Source organism: Dromiciops gliroides, chromosome 5 (genome assembly GCF_019393635.1).
Source record: "Dromiciops gliroides isolate mDroGli1 chromosome 5, mDroGli1.pri, whole genome shotgun sequence".
Lineage (NCBI taxonomy): Eukaryota > Metazoa > Chordata > Mammalia > Microbiotheria > Microbiotheriidae > Dromiciops > Dromiciops gliroides.
In genome coordinates, this window is record NC_057865.1 from 29,916,292 (window position 1) to 29,937,670 (window position 21,379).

General features: G+C 41.5%; 1 protein-coding gene across 3 annotated transcripts in view; it reads right to left on the reverse strand.

Moving 5' to 3' along the window:
- Positions 1–255: 255 nt before the first annotated feature.
- Positions 256–21,379, reverse strand: part of NR1D2 (nuclear receptor subfamily 1 group D member 2) — a 46,839-nt gene continuing 25,715 nt past the window's right edge. The window contains exons 5-8 of one of the 3 annotated variants that reach the window (XM_043965621.1): positions 19,605–20,236; positions 16,475–16,660; positions 6,572–6,782; positions 256–3,803 (exon numbers count right to left, since the gene is read on the reverse strand). In XM_043965621.1, coding sequence (XP_043821556.1) covers positions 3,607–3,803; positions 6,572–6,782; positions 16,475–16,660; positions 19,605–20,236 — 1,226 coding nt within the window. In that variant the 3' untranslated portion in view covers positions 256–3,606. Of the gene's footprint in view, positions 3,804–6,571; positions 6,783–13,041; positions 13,121–16,474; positions 16,661–19,604; positions 20,237–21,379 lie in introns of those variants that run through there. The other 2 variants (XM_043965623.1, XM_043965622.1) reach the window with 2 other exon arrangements.

Here is a 21,379-nt window from a genome sequence, read left to right on the forward strand (position 1 = left end):
CGTGCGTGCGCGCGCGGCTGTCTTTCTCCAGTTAGTTAACTCCTTGGGGGCAAGGACTGGCTTTCTTATTATGTGGATCCCCAGGACTTAGAACAGTGTTTATTGACTTTCTCACTTAAGTGCTTTTAGATAGTCCTGTGCCACTAGTTAAGAAGTAGGTGTTAGACAAGAAGTTTCAGTTACAAATGGTTTTACAAAAAAAAAAGAAAAGGAAAAGAAAGAAAAGAGAAGAACTAGAAAGTCCCAAACAAAACACTTGGTTAGAAAGCATATTTATTACCCGCCCCATCCCATGTACAGGCTACTATTCAGAAACACAGGATGAGATATTGTCCATGCCCTCATCAGTTATCATTTTGTCGATAAACTGAACCTGTGTCCTGTCTACAATAATGCATTTCTCTCATTAAAAAAAAACAAAACACCCAAAAACCATTTGTTTTCTTTTTAATGCAAGGATAGCTTCAAGTTTTATTCTGGATCATATGAAGACAAGTTCCTTATTTGTCAGTCATGATTTCAAGATGCTCCTCCCTCCCCCCCCCCTAAAAAAATTCTATATCCTAAGTGATAAACTCTTCTTTTACATTCAGCAAACTTGATACTGGAAAAGAAACATAACAATGGAGATAAGCAGTTACTCTCGTGCACAGTAGTAAGTCTAGCTGATGTTTACAGAAAATAAATCATATCTTATCAGGTTACATTAATTTCTTGAAATGTAAATTTGAAAGATAAACACTTAACCCATAGCCATTACCTGCTCAGACATTTTCTAAACCTGCAATTAATTTACCACCTGTCTTCCTCTCCTCCCCTCCCCTCCCCCCCTTTAAGAAAAAGTTCCTCCCAAGAAGACAGGGTTTGACCTTTTCTTCAGCTGTTTCAGTCTACAAGCGGACCCACCCATCCCCAGGGTCTTAGAAGGATACATGAAAAGCGCAGACAAGATTTAGTTTGCTGACATAATGAATGCCCTTAGTTTGCTGACATAATGCCCATGTTTCTTAAAATGCAAAAGCAGAATTAAAATGTCATCGGACTCATACAGTACATTATTAGTCAATCAGCCATGTCCCACCAACTGAGAAAGTTGTCTGTCCACATCAGTTGTCTTCTCAGCATTTCCTAAGTGTAGTGTATGACCAGTGACTTGGTAAAAGAATGTGCTTGTAAAAACACTGCTGGCTTAATTATTTTGGAATTCGAGGTTTCAATAAATGGATCATTTTCCAACACAGAAGTGCTGTGAGTCACTGCACCTTGATTTTTCACATGAACTCTCCATTCATTTCCCATCATCTACAGGAAGAATTCATTCAAATAAAATGTCACAAGACAAAATACGTATCTATATACCTATATAGATGTATATATAGATGTATGTATATATTGAACCTAACTAAAATTTAATAAGCAATACTTACACAGTTCTGGTTATACATTCCTAAAGGCTTAATCATTTTTTAAGATACATGTGATAAAGAGGCGTATGCAAAAGGCAAAAACTGGGTTTTCATCTGACCTATTTTTTCCCCAAACATACCCCAAAAAGCTGTGTCTACTCCCACAGAAGAAAGCAAACCAGGTCCTTGGATATCTTAAAAAATAAGAACTCTCAAAAAAGATAATGCCACCATGTAAAGAATTCACAGAAACTACATTAGATAGTCCATCAAAGTCATACCCAGTCAAAGGTAAGTCCCAATTATGGTTCAGAGAGATGGTATCAGAGATGTCTGTCACCACCACTTGTAGCCTTGGAGAATGGAAGGGCTCGGATTTCTCCCCCACTTGGCTAAGTAGTAGTGTGGCAGCAGTTCAAATCCTAGTCACGATGCTCTATGGCAGTAACGACACTACAAAATAAGGCATTCTGCTCACATTACAGGACAGTAACAGGCATATCAGTAAACTAGACTCCTTTCATCTTTTCACAATTTCATACAATTCACAAATGACAAAAGGGATGGACATCTTTTTTTTTTTTTTCAGAGAACACCACTAAACAACTCTTTTCTGGGCAGGGAAGGGAAAAGAGAAACACAAATTGGCACCTCCCATCGGGCATTTTTCCTGACTGCTACAAATGAGAGGCCATTTTTACAAACCGGAGTTTAAAAAAATTCCAATAGTCTTGCACATACTACCTCCCTCTAAGTCTAGATGTGCACAGCAGAGAGAAGGTCAAGTTAGGCCACTGGATTGATACTTTCCAATTTTAGATTTAAACCCTATTTAATAATAAAACAAAAAATTCCTTGTAGTGTAAAAAAAATGGTCTCAGAATATGAAAAATATGCTATTAACATATTAAATACAATATTCCTTAAACTACATGTTATTAGTTCTGTAGAAAGAACCAACATTCTTAACCACTTTGCTGCTATTTCTTTTTTTTCTTTTTAAGCGGTGCTATAGTATGTGAATAGTGGTCAGAAGCCCAAATTTTATCAGCTCAAGCTTGGAATCTCAGCTAAATGAGTTGTTAAATGAACTAGTACCTTGGACAATTAATTCTCTTTTCCCAAAGGCAGACTCTAAAATATATTACTTAGGTTTGGACGTAATTGTTGCATGTTTACATTATGTGTTCTTTAAATTAACAAAAATAGAGCATAAAGTCAATTTGATAACATCTAAACATTTGTAAGTGATGGTTAATTCATCAGTAGGCAGTAAGTGTACCTATTTGGTTCTTTTCATACCTCTATTTTTAAACCTCTTGTATGATACACTTCTTCACAGTTTAAAATATTGTGAAGAAATATGTAAAACTATATTCACATACATATTTGTACACAAAATTATGTTATTTCATATATTCATAAACATGCAATGTGTGTGTATTGCTACACATACACATATGCATGTGCCCTAAATAATGAATGAGTTGGTGTGGACTGTGAAATCATTCCAAAAAAGTTATTTATGAGTAAGAAGAAAAATAATGCTTTATTTACATAGTGCCTATCTCCCAGGAGGTAAATATGCTTTACAGACATTTTCAAATTAACCCTCACAATGCCACTGTGAAGTAAGCCAAGGAGCTATTTGCCTCATTTTCCACATTGAGGAGGTTGAGGCCTAAGGAATTAAGAGGTTTGCTTAGGATCCAAGCAGCCCACTGATGGCAGGGCCAGGGATGGCCGGAGGAGTGGAGGCTGAATCCAAGCTCAGTTCTCCATTCGTTAGGTCACCCTGCCTACCTGGTCTGTGATTTGGAATTTCCATGCAAGTAGGATAACTTCAGAGCCCACCTCCTTTTAATTGTGCGTTCTGTTTATACCACAGGGAGATGAAAATTCTTTTTGGTTTTGGCAGATGAAAAAAGCCTTAACATTCAGTGTGATTATAATTCAGTGTAGCTTCTCCTGTTTAAGAGCGACACAGCTGATTTGGTGTATATCATGGAGGATGCTGTCAGGTGCATTGCCAGGTGGCTGAAAAGTTCTCAGTATTATTGCGTGATTACAGGGATCTCTAACAATCATGTAATGTCTTAAGGGTTCCTCTTTCTCCACATAGGGTACAAAGCTATAAATAAGCATCTTAGCACAAAATGTATAGTCTGCATGAACCAGTCCAATGTATAAATAAATAGCCCTAAGGGTGAACTTTAAAGGCCAAAAGCTCTTCAGAGTGCATGTTGTTTAAAGAACGCAGATCTGGCAACTTTAAAAGGAGTTTTGTAAAAATAGAGGCTTCATTCGGATGGTTTTTCATTATTAAGGTCCTTAACGCACGAATAAGGGTTTCTTGTAAAGCCTCCACAGAGTTGACATTTTCTATTCCTGATCGATCTAGTAAGGGGGAAGGAGAGGAGGAGAGAGTAGGCAGAAGGAGAGAGAGATGAGGGAGGAGAGGGGAGAGAAAGATTAAACAATATTAAGTATTAAGCACATAATTCTTATTAGCCAGTCTTATACAGTAGCACTTAATGATATAAAAAAAAGTTCCAAGAAACCTGAACCAATTTGATATTCATTAATCATACGACTAAGTACATCTTATATGAAGGAGTTTCTAAAAAAGCAATCATTATATCAAAAAACATGTTGTTGTTTGGAAAATGAAATAAACTAGCATTCTTTACAGCTTTAGATACTCTAATACAATGAAATGTCCCAATTTTACAAAGTGCTCTCTCATTATGGAATATGACTGTTTCCAATTGAAAGTGTGTGGGAGTATTCAGTGAGCCCAAGTCTCCTGATGCTACCCACCCATTGGGCCTCTCATCCCATGCAGTTCCACCCATCCCACCCCTCTTCCTGCCCGGTGATAACAGTATTAGCTTCTCCCTCCACCTTCACATCGCATCACAAAAATTAATAAAGCTGTTAATATCCCAAAGAGGCACGGCTGTTTTGGGAAACCTTCTGACCCTTCTGCTATCTGACCAACCAGAGGAAAAAAGCTCTACAATCAACCAATGGTATGCACTCATGCTTTATCACTTGTAAAAAGAAATTTAAATGTCCCTGTGTTCTTGTTAAAAATAATCAATAATCATAATCATCAATCATAAAAGCCATGGTTTTTTTTCTGTTTTGTTTTGGAGACTTGGTTTCCCTATTGGCTATCGAGGTTCCACCCTGGCCCAGTGCCCCTCCTGAACAACTCCCGAGCCCAAGGGATTCACCACATCAAAGATCCTACGTTGCTCATAAAGCTCTTTAACTTGGTCATTTTATAAAGAATCCACAGCAACAGCACAGAAGACATTTAGACAGCACCTTGCAATGTACAGTATTTTTCACCTTCATCCCATCCTGTCCTTGATTCTGGGCTCCTCATACACAGGATAGCCATGGTTATGCAACAGCACCTCCCCTGAATGTGTAGTCCGGGTGGTGGATGACCCATGTGGCACTGCCACCCTGTGACTGGATTCCTCCTCCTCTTGCCGGTGGCTGCCTCCAGACTCCCATACACCGACATTTTCTTTCTACGCTCATGCCCTTGGCCCAAACTGTAATGGTCACTGCTACACAAATGACGCCCAGATTTTCATCTGCAGCCCTGCATTCCCCGAGACCTACCAAGCATGCTCTGCTATCTGTGATCTTAACATCCCGTCTTGAACTGGATTCAGGAAGCATCCAATTTCTGTAGGGGCACCACTGTTCCCTTAGTGTCTCAGCTCAGTCTCCTCCCCTGGAAAGGGCAGGGCCAGGGGGTGGAGAGATGCCTGAAGGTCCCTTGGAGCCCTCCTCCTTGCCTGGCTCCTCTCAAGACCGTGCCCCAAGCCAGCCCACAGTCACGTCTCCTCAGGGCACACTCGGGCCTTGATGGCAGGAACCCCAGCCCCTGACACACTGCGACTCTCCTAAACACATGGGATCCGTGTCCCAACTAACACCTTTGGTTTCACATGATCAGATTACTATTGTAATGTTATTACTTACCAAAGAGCAGTCAAGAGCCAAGAAAAATACAAGTGATGTGTAAAGTGTACCCAGGGAATAAAGCACCCTTGGGAAGAGTCTCGCTATGGAGTTACATTCAGTGGTGACCTCTGACAACGTGATAGAGATGGCTGAAATGTGCCCTCCAGAGTGTGACAGAAGCTTAGGCTCCACACTGATCTAGCCTTCACATATTTCTGTCCAGCAGGTGGGCATCCCCCAGGCAATCGTCCCAGAGCAGGGCCAGAGCTCTGCACACAAGCAGCAGGCCTCAATAAACCTCTACTGATTGCTCAGTATTAGCCCCCCTTCTCCCTCTTTCTACACCAATGCATCAGAACTTAATGATGGAGCATGCTGATTTGTCCAGCACAGAGAGGTCTATTACTGTATCTCAGGGACCCGTTTTCCTTACACACAGCAGAAAATAGCCTTTGTCTTCAAGGTTCCAGTCAACTTCACAAACATTTAAGCACACAGCACATCCGAGTTATGGAGCCAGGTGGTGGGGTGGGGTGGAGCAGAGCGGGGCAGGGGGCTACAGAAACACAATGTTCTGCTCTTGTTCTCAAACAAGCAGCCAGAGACTTGGGGGTGGGGGAGGGATCTGAATGACAGCTCAGTATGAGGCAGGAGGAAAGAGAAGGTGAGGGAGGAAGTTGTTTGTGACGGTCTCTCTGTGTTTTTAGCTGACTGATATACCACCTTCAGGAAGGCTGCACTGTTTATCTGGCTTATGTAATTATTTGATAGCTATGGCGGGGGAATCATAAGGACTGAGGATTGCAAATGTGTGGTAAATATTCAACAGAAGCTCAAGTGTAGGGTAGTTGGTGAGGACCTTGTAAGACCTAAGCCCAGCCTGTTAGGGGTACAGTGTTCACTATGACAGTGGACAAACACAAATGTTCTAAAGTAAAAACCCATGGCTCTCCAACTGTGCTGCCTGTAAGTGGTCACTTTTCTCTAGGCAGGCTGAAGGCACCACACTCCCTGCCACCATCTTCCTTGGCACATGGTGAAACCGTGGCATGCCTTGGGCTCCCTTCAGCTCCTTGGGAGGAGAGCTGGATCATTCCTTATACTTGCATCCCCAGGGCCTAGCATAGTGCCAGGCACACAGCAGGCACTTAATAAATGCCCGCTGATCAATTGATTACCTGCAGATACTAGGACTACAGCTGTAAACAAACTCATCTCCTCATCGCTGAGTTGTAGAGAATTTAGTTTCTCACTAAATTCAAACATGGAGTTGAGCAGCTCTCCAGCTCCCATTGAGCGTAAATCGTCCACGCTATACTTCTTTCCACTGAGAAAGGTCACAGTACGTTCCTTTGCATCAAACAGTGAGGCAAACCGTACCATTAAAACCTAGCGAGAGAAAAAAAAAGTGCTTTTTGAAAATTCATTAGTAGTACCAAGCAAGACAACTTAATAACATTTAAATTAATAAGAAATATCTTTGATATAAATAAACCATGTAAAAAGAATACTCTTTCCAAATATCACTTTATAATAAAAACAATCAAAAGCACACAATGAAAAACCAGAAAAAAAGGAAGACAAACAACTGTCTATAATCATCTTGTTTTTTAAATGCTACAGATAACACCACTGTCCAAAGAGAATTTTCAAGGATTTGGTGCTTATACACAACTATATTAATTTATACAGGAAAATGGTCAATAATGAAAAGATACCTGACCCCGTTTTTCTAACTCAACAGCTATAAGCTGATCCTTCTAAAACAGGTGCCACCCTTGGTTTTCCTGCAAATGTTTGGGGCAGCAAGCTTTAGGAAGCAGAAAGATACAACTTCTAAGGAAATTGCAAATAAGCTACAGCGTTTTTTAGAGACTTGAGGGAGCTCACTTGACACTTGATATAACTTCAATCCTTCTCAGAGGGTGCTTGAAGAAAATTAACAAGTTGCAGTTAGAAACAAAAACCTATCGGCACAGAGGAAGGGCGAGAAGAACAGCAGCAGCAGCAGCTTCTGGTCGGATAGGCCACTTAGCTTCAACGCGTGGCTCCAAATGGCGAGGTTACTGCCTTTGCAAAGAGGAAACCAACCAACTCCAGGTTCCAAGGACTATACTACATAAATCAGAAAGAAACTTCTCCTTCCCCCAGCTACAGTATAAGCCAACATCATCATCATGACCCCTGTCCTGGGGCTCTTGTATCAAGCTAAAAAAGAGAGACAGACAGAGACAGGAAGACACTTTGCCTCTTCTTCTCATTGTGCCAAGCCGCATGGGTTCAAACGTTGTGGGCTTGGAGTTAGGATGAGAAAGTTTGAAGAGAGACGGGATTTTAAAAGAGATGCCATTTTTGTTACTTTTAAGTTGCCAGCAAAAGAGGTCATACCTTTTCTCCTTTGAGTGGATAATAACCATTATTAGCACACTCATTCTGTGTATATATATGTATGTTTGTATACATATATGTGTGTGCTATGTATGCATGTGTGCATGCGTGTATGTGCGTGTGGAGAGGTAGGGAGCGACGACGGGGAGAGCGAGCACACCAGTATTTTCTAAAAAAGGTCTGAGACACCACTCTTCTTTTGTGGGATAAAGTATACCCTTTCTTTGTTGCCCTTCCCCTGCACGCCATCCCATAATTAAGGACAAACTTCCGGCCTGGCCACTACTGTGTTAGCTAAAATTATTCTCATCTGCAAGGTGTCCACTTCCAACCCCTCTTTCCAACAGCACTTGGAGGAAAGTAAAGAATGGACAGCTGCAGCCTCAGCTGAAGACGAGGAGGAAGGAGCTCATCCCCACTGCTGGTAAGACAGACCCAGCTGAGGGCCCAGCTTGACCATTTCTAACACATTTTTTAAAAGCCCATCCTTCCCTCCTCTATGCCTGCCAATGTGCCTCTCTGCAATACACTGCTTCCAGTTTTAATTCCTCCTCAATAAAGTGTAAGTCTATCAGCAAAGCCTACAAGTAAATGCAGGTAAAAGTAAAGCCTTTGTAAAGTCTTAATCCCCTCCTTGGTTGATCAAAAGTCTATCATTAAGCAAGGAAGAACCAAGAGAACAGTTTAGTAAACACATTGATCACAACTAAGTAACAAGAAGCGTGTGTCTTTCACATCACTACAGAAGGAACAACAGATGAAAAAAGGACACAAGGAGTCGCTGTGGATGGGACGTGTCTGGGCGGCAGCACAGACAGAGGCTGTCAGCTGGGCGATCCTGGAGGACAATGTGATGGCAGCCCTTCCCCTGGAGGGTGCTGGGAGAATAAAGAAACAATATGGATCCAGCACTCTGCAGACAGGACAGCACTACAGAATTCAGTTATCATGACTACTATGGCCGAGACATGTAGCTGGTCTGTTTAAAGCTGGCCGTACACTAAGGGGCTGTTGTTTTTAAAGGCGTTACTCTCTTGTGCCTACATTTGCACTGGAAATACAACATGAAAGCCGACTCCTGTGTCCCAAATGAAACCACTCGTGCTTCCTCAGAGCTGCCTTTTTCTTACCCTAGAAACCCACAGAGGCGGTCAGAGGCAATTCAGCCGCCTCAAAGGTCACTCCAAGGCAGAGCATAAGCTCACACACCAAAGTTCCACAGGACAAATGGAAGAGACACAAAAGCACAGAAGAACGCTCCCGGCCATCCCAGGAACTCCAGTAACTTTAAAGGGCAGAACTGGAGACACACTCAGCCAGTCCCTTTTTCCTCAAAACAAGTGGTCAGAAGGGACCCTAGGAAATGCTATGTCTCACTCAGCAAAGGCTCTGTCTTACAGGAGTCAAGGACAATGCTTTCCCCACAAAAGGACCACTTGACTTTAAAGGTATCCCTTTCCATACTGCCACTATCCCCTCCCATCATCCACCCACCCCTTCATAGGTACAGAACCCTACATACAAGGCCAGATTGTTTTTTCCAATGTTGCCAGGTTTTACTGATTTCCCCCCTTACTTTTCTTTTTAAAAAAATTCCTTGTGATTAGACTCAGCAATTTGGGAGGGAGAAAGTAAAGGGATATAGGGATGAAAATTTCAGCAATGTTAAAACAAAACACACCAATAAAAAAATAAAGGAAGGGGGGGCAGCTAGGTGGCGCAATGGATAAGGCACTAGCCTTGAATTCAGGAGGACCTGAGTTCAAACCCAGCCTCAGACACTTACTAGCTGTGTGACCCTGGGCAAGTCACTTAAACCCCATTGCCCTGCAAAAAATAAAAAATAAAAATAAAAATAAAGGAAGGAAGGCCCCTTTCTAGCTAAGGCAGCGTGGGTCCTTACTTTAGCCGGCACAGGCAAAAATTAGCTTGTAGAAATAGGCAGTTGATCATTGTCATGGTTGTTGAGGATGAATCGAATGTCTCATCTTGAATTCATTCTATGCTTCACGCAGTCATTTACAGTAACAGGCACACCTTTGAAGGGTGGTCAGAGGAAAGAGCTTGCCCCCAGGGGCCAGGAGGAAGAATGATGGGGGAAGCTGTCAGGAAGCCTATTTCCACGGGACCTAAGGACACTATTCCTAACCCTGAGAAGTCTCCCAGAATGGAATGGTCTACACTGTGAGGTCACCTGAGGCTTCTGGTCCCAGGGGTCGCTGCCAACTGGACAGGACTCTCTCCTCAGGGATGCTTTAGACTAGGCGCTCCGGGAGGTCCCTGCCACCTTTAAAACGCAGGCAGTCCATGATGTATCTGACACCCCTCAAGTGAAATGCAAAACACTCATTATTATCAAGGAATGTTTAAGGTTTGTGCCTTCCGTGTTTATGAGACAGAAAGGGAACCGTGAGACACCTAGAACTCACTACACTTTCAAAAGAATCATTTAGCATTTGACTGAATTATCAAACAACATTTAAGAACGAGACTTGTTCCTGCTATCTCTAATTAAAATGTATGCACCATGGGAGGATCTATATAATAACAGAGCTAGATTAGGACTCAAGAGGACCCCATTTAAACTCGGGCTTTGGGCAAATGACTTACTTGTTTTCCTTATTTGTAGAATGGGGACAGAGCAGAAAGGAGTCAGGTGGACCAGATGGCCTCATAATGGGGAAAGGAGTAAGCATTTAGGAAGTACACCACATGAAGTGCTCGATCCCATCTGATCCCCACAACCACCCGGGAGGGAGGTGCTGCAGGGTGGTTTTGTTGTCTCTGCATCATCACAATGTGGGGCACAGACCTGTTGGTGGCTGAAATGAGCCCGCAGAGAAGGTAAGAAACAGGCCACAAACAGCCCAACCTCAGAGGAAGAAACTGAGTAAGACATAAATGAACTTCCAAAGAAAAGACTCCAGGACCAGATGGATTCACAAGCAAATTCTATCATTCAAAGATCAATTAATTAAATTATATGGGAAAAAGCAAAAGAAGAAACACCCACAAATTCTTTCTGTGATACAGATATGGTCTTGCTACATAAATGAGGGGGAGTTACAACAGAAAAAGAAAGCTAGGGACCAATGAACACTGATACAAAAATTTTAAATAAATTCTTAGTAAAGAAGCTAAAAGACTATATCACAAAGGTAATATACTATGATGTGGCTAAATTTATAACAGGGATGCAAGATTGGTTTAATAGTAGTAAAGCTACAAACTGAATTAATAACAAAATCACATAATTGATTAGTGTAGAAAAAGCTTTTGACAAAACACAAGTCATTTCTCTTTTAAAAAAACAGAAAATAGAGAGATGAATGGTCCTTTTCTTAAAATAATAAATAGCATATATCTAAAACTAAGAGGTACCATTCTATATTCAGAGATGAGCCTTTTCCAATAAAATCCGGGGTGAAACAAGAATGTGCATTGTCACCACTTCTATTTGACAAAGAAGCAGGAATGAAAGACAAGAAAAAAGGGACCGAGGGAAGACACACAGGAAACTAACAGTGAAACGCACGCTTCTGCAGGTTACACAATGCAATGGTGCACTTAAAGAACCCTAGAGCCAACTTAAAATTTATTGAAACAGTAACATCAGCAAATTTATAGGACATAAAATAAATCCACATAAATCCTCGGCATCTCTAGGTATCACCAACAAAACCCAAAAGGAAGAGATAGAATTAAAAATAACTACAGAATGTGTAACATACCTGGGAGCCCACAAATAAGAATTATAAAACTACAAATGACTGTTTACAGAAATAATGATGAGCTAAATAACGGAGAAAATATCAACCACTCATAGAGTCAATATGATAAAAATGGTCATACTACCTACATTAGCTTATTTATTCAATGATGTACCCATCAAATTATCCAAGAATTACTTTATAGAACTAGAAAAAAAATTGATAAAATTCAAAGGGAGGCAAAAAGTCAAGAATTCATTAGAAATTATGAAAAGAATTAGAAATGTAGCAAACCCAGCAGTGTCAGATCTTAGGTAGTTCAATGATTTTCAAATTATGTCTCCTGGATATATTCTCCAGGTCAGCTATTTTTCCAAGGAGATATTTCATTTTGCCCTCTATTTTTTTATTCATTTGGATTTGCTTTACTATGTCTTGGTTTCTCATAAAGCCACTAGCCTCCATTTGTTCAATACTAAGCCTTAGGCAATAATTTTCTTCTGAGAGTTTTTGTATTTCCTTTTCCATTTGGCTTGTCAAGCTGTTGACTTTTTTTCTCATGACTCTCCTGCATTGCTCTCATTTCTCTTTCCATTCTTTCCTCCACCTCTCTAAAACTTCCTTCCATCTCTCCCACTTTCTCTTCCAAGTCCCTTTCTGAGCGCTTCCATGGCTTGAGACCAATTCATCTTTTTCTTGGAAGCTTTGGATGGAGGGGCCCTGAGGTTGGTAACCTCTTCTAAGGGTGCACACCTTGATTTTCCTTGTCACTAAAGAAACTTTCTGTAGTTCCCACCTTTCTTTTCTTGCTCATCTTGTTGTCTTTTACTTGACTTTTAACTCCCTCTTACAGTGGGGCCCTACTTCCAAGTTACACCGTCCCAAGCTTCAGAGGGTCCCAAATGTTTCGGTTTGAAGGAGGGCAGGTTTTTCCTCTTGCCTGCCCTACTGTCTGGTCTGAGGATAACCTCAAGCCAACTTGCTAATTAACCAGCCAGCAGAACTTTGTGTGCTGTGCTTCTCAGCTCTGATGAGCCTGCACCCCTCCCCCATCCAGGCCTCCTGCCGCTCGAGATTTCTTCCTGGTTCCCTTCTGGGGTAGGATAGCCAAATTCCTCCTTAGGTCACGCAGATACCTCTGTATCCCAGCCCCCATCCCCCCACCCCAGCCAGCCGTTTGGTCCTCCCACCGGACCGTAAGCTTAGTTCCAGAAAATGCTGGGGCTGCAGCTGATTCAGAGGCTCAGGGGTGAGCTTCTCTGAGGCATCAGATGATTTCAAAGAGGTGTGGAAAGACTCATATGACCCAAAGCAGAATACAGTGAACAATTTATACTATGACATCAACATTATACAAACAAACAATTTTTAAGACTTTACATATTGACAAAGAACGAAATGAGCACAACCAGGAGAACTATGTATATAATAACAACACCATAAAGACAAACTTTGAAAGCTATGAGAAACCATGATTAATACAAGGCCTATTCATCTCTGTGTATTATATGTGTATTTTTTAAATAGAGCAATGAATTTCTTTTGCTTACCTATTCCTATTTACCACAAGACATCTGTTTTTCTTTTTCAATGAGGTAAGTAGTGGGAAGGAGATAAAGTGAATTCCTCCTGTTAGTTAAACAAATTTTCTTTTAATGGAGAAAGGATATGGAATGTTGCATGCATTTTTCAGTAAGGGCATTCAATCTATTCTAATTTTTACCTAATGGTTTTACTTTGTTGCACAAAACCTTTGAGTAGAGAGAACATTTATATGGTTGTAATATAAAAGCAAACCACATCAATAAAACTATTAAAAAAAAGTATTTGAACATCAGTGATCCCGTCTCCATTCACTACTCCAGTTTTACTCACAAAGCAAAATAAGATTTGTCAGTTATGCAGAGCATTTTCCACTATATAAATTATAATTTAGCACTTATATTAGCTAAGAAACTTTTAAATGAATAACAAGTCCCCAGCAAGAAAACTAATCTAAAAGATCATGGATAATCAATTAAAAAGAGGCTGCTGATTTTATAATCTTGCTAAAAAAAGCCACCCAACCAAACAAAACCAACAACCACCTAACCCTGCTCAGATGCTTGATATGGCACTGAGATAAACCCGAGTCCCATCTCTGGGAGGTTTCTCCTGGCCAGAAAGGTTAACTGACAATCCCACTGACACTGCATTAGCTAACAGAGGACCAGCCTCATGAAGCATAAAGAGTCCTTGAGGCTGACCACTAGATGATAAATTCTTTGACCAAGAAACAAAGAAAAAAGACAAATAGCCCCCAGTCCTACCTGTGCAGGCTCTTTTCTGTTGTGACAATGGAAAGAAAAGGAGTAGAGAGGGCTAAGAATCGCATGGTTTGGGATCACTGTATACACATTAGCTGAAATGTTTAAAATGTGAGGTCTTCTAATGACCTACAAGAAGTCGGGCCGCTAAAGAAAACTCATCGTGGTGATACACCCAAGGTGGAAGGAAGGCACCAGCCTTCACAAATCCAACTTGGAAAGGCAAACGAAGGAATTGGCAGAGTAGGCATTATTGTGCATCCAGAGGCACTAAGAATCCTAGACAAGTAAATCTTTACAATTATCCTCTGATTATTAATATCAACAAGACATTAAAGCAGAAGGCATATTCTCACCAAAGCTTTCAGCCGCTGTCATCCAGAGGAGACCTAATGGAAGAAGCCTTCCCTGTTAATCATCATGAGGTCCTCCAGGTGCCCCATTTATAGATGACGTGTTAATAGCATAAAACCTCGGAACATTGCAGAGACCCCCTCAACAAGATTCACAGTCACGCAAAAGAGATTAGCCCAACTATTGGTGGAGTTGTGATCTGATCCAGCCTTTCTGGAGAACAAGTTGGAACTATGCCCAAAGGGCAATCAAACTGTGCATACCTTTTGATCAAGCAATACCACTGCTAGGCCTGTATCTCAATGAGATCAAAGAAAAGGGTAAAAGACCTACATGTAAAAAAAAAAAAAAATATATATATATATATATATATATATAAAAGCTTTTTTGTGGTGGCAAAGAACTGGACATTGAAGGGATGCCCATCAATTGAGGAATGGCTGAATAAGTTGTGGTATATGAATATAATGGAAAATTGTGATGCTATAAGAAATGACAAGCAGGATGCTTTCAGGACAACCTGAAAAGACTTACATGAAATGACACAAAGTGAAGAGAGCAGAAGCAAGAGAACACTGTACACAGTAACAGCAACATTGTGAGATGGTCACCCGGGGTGAGACTTAGCTCTTCTCATTAATACGATGATCCAAGGATTCATGATGGAAAATGCTATCCACATTCAGAGAAAGAAATGATGGAGTCTGAATGTGGACCAAAGCGTAATCGTTTCACTTTCTTCATCTTGGGGGTAGTTTTCCCCTTTGTTCTTTTTCCTCGTTCACAGCATGACTAACATGGAAATACGTTTTACATAACTGTACATATATAACCTATATCAAATTGATAATCTTAGGGAGGAGGATGGGATGGGAGAAAAGCAGAAAATTTGGAAGTTGAAAATTTTATTTAAAAAATGTTAAAAATTGTCTTTACATGTAATTGGAATTCACACCAGAAAAAAAGCAGATGAAGAATGAACAAGGTCTGGACATCCAGGTATGCAGCTGGGTGGAGAATACCTAGAGCAGAGATCCTAGACATATGATACAGATAAGCAACCAGATGGGTCAGACCAGAAAAGGAAGATGGATGCAAGCCGTGCTATGCAGGGCTTTCAGGAACCCCAAGCTTCTCCCCAAAAGCAAAATCCCTCCTTTACAAGACCATTATTGCTCCACTCATGCTACATGGGAGAATATCAAAGAAGACCTGAAAAGCTGAAGTATATGATAATGTGAAAGACTGGGGAAGTATTTAAATAGCCTGAGAGTCCAAGGCATGGCTGTGAAGGCAGCAACAGAAGGATATGATCCCCACGAGTCTGCAGAGGAAGAATCACCCAGGTCCACATGGGTAAAGTACAGCAGACATACATGGAGACATGGAAGAACCGGCCAGCATGTACACGAACCCAGAAAGAAGGATATGAGTTCTGAGAGCTCAGAGTTCCAGCCGCAGAAGGGGAAATAACTCAAGTCTGCTGCTCACAAATAATTAACTGACGTTAACAAGCTAAACACATTTAAACAACAAACACAACTACCAAATTGATGAAAAACCTGATGCCTCCCTAGAAGAGAGGTCCAAAGTCATAAGCGAGGGCTGTAGATTCTAAACCTAAATTTCATCCCTTTCTAAGCTAACAAGGATGAAATCAAAGTCCTCCAGTCAGGCTGGCTGACCCCAAACATTAGCCCTTAACGGATGTAAGAAACAGCAACTGAGCCTGACAAAGCATCTAAAGGGATGGAAAACATGACACATGGAGTACTTAGAAAACCTTCTTTTCGCCCAATAGCCTAAGCCCAAAGAAAAACACCCAGCAGGCCGGCTGGGCAGGGAGCATCAGGGGAAGCCTCAGGACTGGCCCCAAGTGAGCCACAGTAGCCCGATGCCCCAGCAGGTTGTGCTGGCGCCAGCAGCAGCTCAGGAGGAGGTGGCTGATGCTACCCGTTCGTCTGAATCGTTCCGAATGATGGAGAAAACAAGGTTCAGGGGTTTATTACCAGGAGAGAATTAAAGGACATCCCAGAAATCCATTAACAGCTTGCTCTGTGTGGCATAACACTTAGAAGCATCTGAGCAAGCTGAGAACTGTACCCTGAGAGATGAGCTGGGCACCCTACTGAGCGTTCTGGACCTAAACAGAGCTGGGGGAGGGAGAGCTAGACACGAAGATGAGCCCAGCAGATCTTGAACCCAGGTCTTCCTGACTTGGGATCAGCCATTTAGCAATTGGGTCACGCTGCCTTTAAAACAGTTACTTATTGATAAGAGACTAAAAGCCTTCACCAAAACTCTATGAAATGCATTGTCTCACCTCAAAGGTCCCTGCCTTTAAAAGGTTGACCTGGTCGTGCTGGGACAGATCTCGAAACCCTGGGATACGCTTTGCAAACTCAACCACTTCTTTCACTGCGGGGGTAAAACTCATGGAAAATTCTTCCCAGATTTCATGGCCTGATTTATGAGGATCCACATATGGAGACTTACTCATTGGGCACACCTACAAGACACAAAATAAAACAACTCTAAAAAGAGATAAGTTAAAGAGAAAATTCAAAAATCAACGTTCTTAGAAATATGAACATCACAAAGTATTATCTCACTCCTCCCCAACCCTCACCATCACGTGCACGTGCACATGCACATTCAAACCCTGGTAACAACTAATTCTACTGGCTATCTATACTGCTGCAGAAACTCTGATGGGCATTTTGAATTAAATACCTAATATTAACACCAAACAGTTAGTCCAATCTTAAGTACTACAACTAGCCTCTAATTCCAAAAATGATTACACTGACCAGAGTCCAATCTCTCTATGACAGTACTTTAATGGGCACGATATTGGCAAGAGTTCCATTTGCTCACAAGTTTTTATTGGATCACACAGAATTTGATGAGTAGAAAGAAAAATTTCTCCCCAAATATGCCATTATTTATTTGCCCACATCAGGCAGTTGCATTTCTGCCTCTGGCATCCTCTGGTATTATGGATAGTAATGGGATATTAAATAAATGTTTTTAGGCTTCTTTTCCACAATGGAAAACCAAAGCAATGTAGTAGGCCCTTTGAACTACAAAGTATACGCAAGGCTGATGTTTTGAAAACCATGCAAGGATCATTTACTGCTAAGTGACCTTCCCTATGAGAACTAAATTGAGCATTTTGGAAAATTCAAGTCACTTCTCAAGCTGGACCAAAAAAAATAAAAAAAGAAAAAGCAAAAGCCAGTGGTCAATGAAAGCAGTCATTCTGCTGCTGGAGCAGCAGCTCTCTTGGCTACACCAGGAGCATCAAATTCAAATAGAAATGATCTTTACAGGTGACTTAGAAAATCACAGATTAAAGTAAGCTATGCTGTCATGTATTTTTCTTTATTTTGTTAGCCATTTCCCAATTCCTTTTTAATCTGATGCCACCTTTGAACACCTTGGCACTCCACACTGCCGCTAAGGAGGAGTTAAGACCCACTGTCTCCCACTCTAGTAATTCCAATGTCTGTTTCATGATCGACAGCGGGATCAGTTTTGAGCCAATCTCTAGTTCAATCCACCAGTGAGGGAACCGGAAATGAATTTCTATAGGCTGGGGAAAGGAAAATGTCGCTAGATGGCAGTCAAAAAGAGACAGACTCACCCCACCCCCACCCGTCTCAACTGTTACCTAAGAGGACAGTTCTCTGACTGTGGGAACTGCTACAAAACCACAAGCAGGAAGCTGATGCCAAGCTCCCTTCAGCCTAAAGGGGGATGGTCAGGCTGGCAGCTCCACAAGATCCAATGCCAGGGGGAAAAGGAAGGCTTTTAAAGAAGACATCTGCTTAGGAGACAGAAGACAACAGACAACAGAGTTGGCTGGAGAAAACCAGAGTACTGAACCAGGACCACATGGGTTTTTAATCCCATGCTAACACTATTCTTGGTGGAACTCAGACAGGAGATGAACACTGCATGTTCACGGATCTATTCCACAACATTAGCAAATGAGAAATTTGTGAAGGAAGAAAGAATGCTAATGCTCTCCGTTCCCCAAAGCTGACCCCAAATGGACATTTCTGAGAGAATCCTTAAAACAGATTGGGTTACAATAACTTAACTTTCAAATAACAGAAAATCCTAGTACAAATTCTGCATCAAAAATGCTCCTTATTTGGCTTAAGTGTTTTTAGAAATGTACTCTGTAGATGGGGAGTCTGGGATTTTGTGTTGGGTCAAAAGACATTTTCTTAAAAACATCACTATTTAAATAAACAAATAAATTTTGTGTGCCATAAAAAAGGGGGCTGCTTGTCCTATAAGAATTTTCCCGGCAGCTAGGTGGCACAGTAGATAAAGCACCAAGCCTGGATTCAGGAGGACCCGAGTTCAAATTTGACCTCAGACACTTGACACTTCCTAGCTGTGTGACCCTGGGCAAGTCACTGCCCCACCCTCCCCCAAAAAATTTATGTAAAAAAAAAAAAAAAAAAGAATTTTCCCTTAGAAAAATATCTGGACTCAATAGTGTAGAATGCTAATATACTAGTCCATCCAGAAATATTCAGGACTTAAAAAGCACTGGCTCTTTGGAAACATTTTTCATTTGCTGGAGAAGAGTGGTCCTGAAACAGACACTGGAAGTACTCAACAAAAGTGGGAGACACAGTGGTTCCTTCCCTCCTTCTCAGAGGCAGCGTGGCATAGTGCAGAGGTATCGAAGGCAGTGGTGGCGCTGTAATGTAGTTGTTGTAAAATGCAACTGGGAAACATTTAATGAAATAAAGAAAAATATAATTCAACACAGATAATGTTCATTTGGTTTTCTAAGTCAACAACATGTAACCTGTAAGGAGAAAAAGCCCTGATAGTAGGGGGCAGCCAGGTGGTGCAGCGGATAAAGCACCGGCCCTGGATTCAGGAGGACCTGAGTTCAAATCTGGTCTCAGACACTTGACACTTACTAGCTGTGTGACCCTGGGCAAGTCCCTTAGACCTCACTGCCCTGCCAAAAAAAAAAAAAAAAAAAGCCCTGAAAGTTACAGTCTTAAAGAATACCTTATGCTCTAGGACTTAAATGTTGGATTCTGGGTTTGTTTATTTGGTGGTTTTGGGGGGATTTTTTTGAGGCGGGGGGGGGGGGGGGGCTGGGGAGGACTTAAATTTTGAACACCATTTCCAAGGAGAAAAAAGGTACCTTCATGATTTATAATTTGCATAAAATTCTACTCTTATCCAATCAAATCACATACCAACACCTAAATCTCATGAAATCAAGTTATTTAGCAACTGGAAGATGTTTGTTAAAAAATCAAATTGTCTGACCTAAATTTCTGCACAAAATTGGTGCCAGAAATCTCTCAGGCTTTTTTGACTCCAGGTACTACTCAATATTATCACACCAAAATGAAGAAATCTTGGAAATTTCCTCAATTTTAGGAGCACAAAAATAATCAATATCACTATACCAGATGCATTCTCCCTCCAGTGTTGCACAGGTAACTATTCTTGTTCTCATTCTGAGAAAATCCATCAACTGGTATTCGATCACATACTCTTTGAGTATAGCCATTGGAGAAGTTCATACAGTGTCCATTTGTAATGCAAATGGCACGCCCATTTGGATAGTGCATGATGCTCCTCCCTTTGTACTGTCCGCTGAGGTGGTGCTGGCTCTCACTACTGGGATAATGGCTCCCTCCAAGCCCACGGCTACAATGGTCGTGGTTTAAGTTATACTGTTCCAGGCTCTTGGGAATCCTTTCTCCCCTAGGATGCTGCATGACCTCAGCAGGGCTCTCTTGCTGCTCTTGGTTATACATAAAGGTGTCCTGATGGGCTCTGGTCACCATGCCGATGACTTCTTCCTTTGCAAAATCGGAAGGTGGGGGAGAGGGGCTTTTCACGCTCTCCTGCTGCCTCTGGGGCCTGGGTCGCAGCTGCTCCTGGGCGGGTGAGGCCGTCTGTCCGTGACGTTCCACCAGCGCTTCACTCTGCAAATGACCGCTGAACTGGCTGGTCATCATGGTCTTCATGGCACTCTGCATTTCCATCAGCATCCTCTGTTTTTCACGCTTAGGAATTCGACCAAACCGGACAGCTGTGGAAGAAAAAGGTATCTGATTCTTATTTAAAATATGGCTATTAAGTCAAACAATACAAACATTGCTTTATATAGCAAGCTTCTTGTCATTTAATTAAGGACTGTCTCTATGCCCCTAAAACACATCACTCTAAATTTGATGGCTATGCAGACAATATGACAGATATATGTGTACACGCACAAAGATCTAGATTCAAGTCTCACCCCTAATAAACATAGGCTGTGTGACCTTCCAATGCTCTAAGCACTTATAGAAAGGGTGCTGACCTGCACTGGATGAGTGAATGTCCTCAACGTGAAGTTCCCTCTGCCAATAAGTCATCAGCAAAGTCTCTCTCTCCCTCCTCCACCTAAGTGCATTATGAGCGGCCATCGTGCTCAGAGGTCAGCCTACTGACCATAAGGAAGTCACTCTGCTCTGTGCTCATGCCCTTCTCAAAAATCTCCCCCTTGTCAAAACACATCAGTGACTTCACTCTTAACACCTAACAACCATCACATAAGCAGCTTCTCAAAGAAGAAAATTTTTTAAAGATCAATAAAAATGGATATCTGAACAGATACTTGCAGATTTTCATAAAAACAATGGAAAAAATAAGACTATTCACTCTATTCTTCTAGTATCCGCAGTTTTGGTGTCTACCGTTTTCTAAGAGCCTAGAGATCCTGAAGAAAAAAAAAGTTCTTTCTTATTTTACACAGATCATCAAAATTCAATATACTCATTCAGTGAGAAGTCTCATTAATCTAAATGCAGTCACTGATAGTAGCATTTTCAATTCTTTTTTTAATCATCCCTTATCCTCTACCCAATATGAACGCATTCTCTTCTTTACAAATTGTCACTCCTAGGGGCAGCTAGATGGAGCAGTGGATAGAGCACCGGCCCTGGATTCAGGAGGACCTGAGTTCAAATCTGGCCTCAGACACTTAACACTTACTAGCTGTGTGACCCTGGGCAAGTCACTTAACCCCCATTGCCCCACCAAAAAAAAAACAACAAAAAAACCCACCAAATTGTCACTCCTGGAATGGTCTGGGATGGGTATGAAACCCCCCACCCCATATCTTCAATTAACATCACACACACACACACACACACACACACACACACACACACACACAGAGCCCTGATGATCT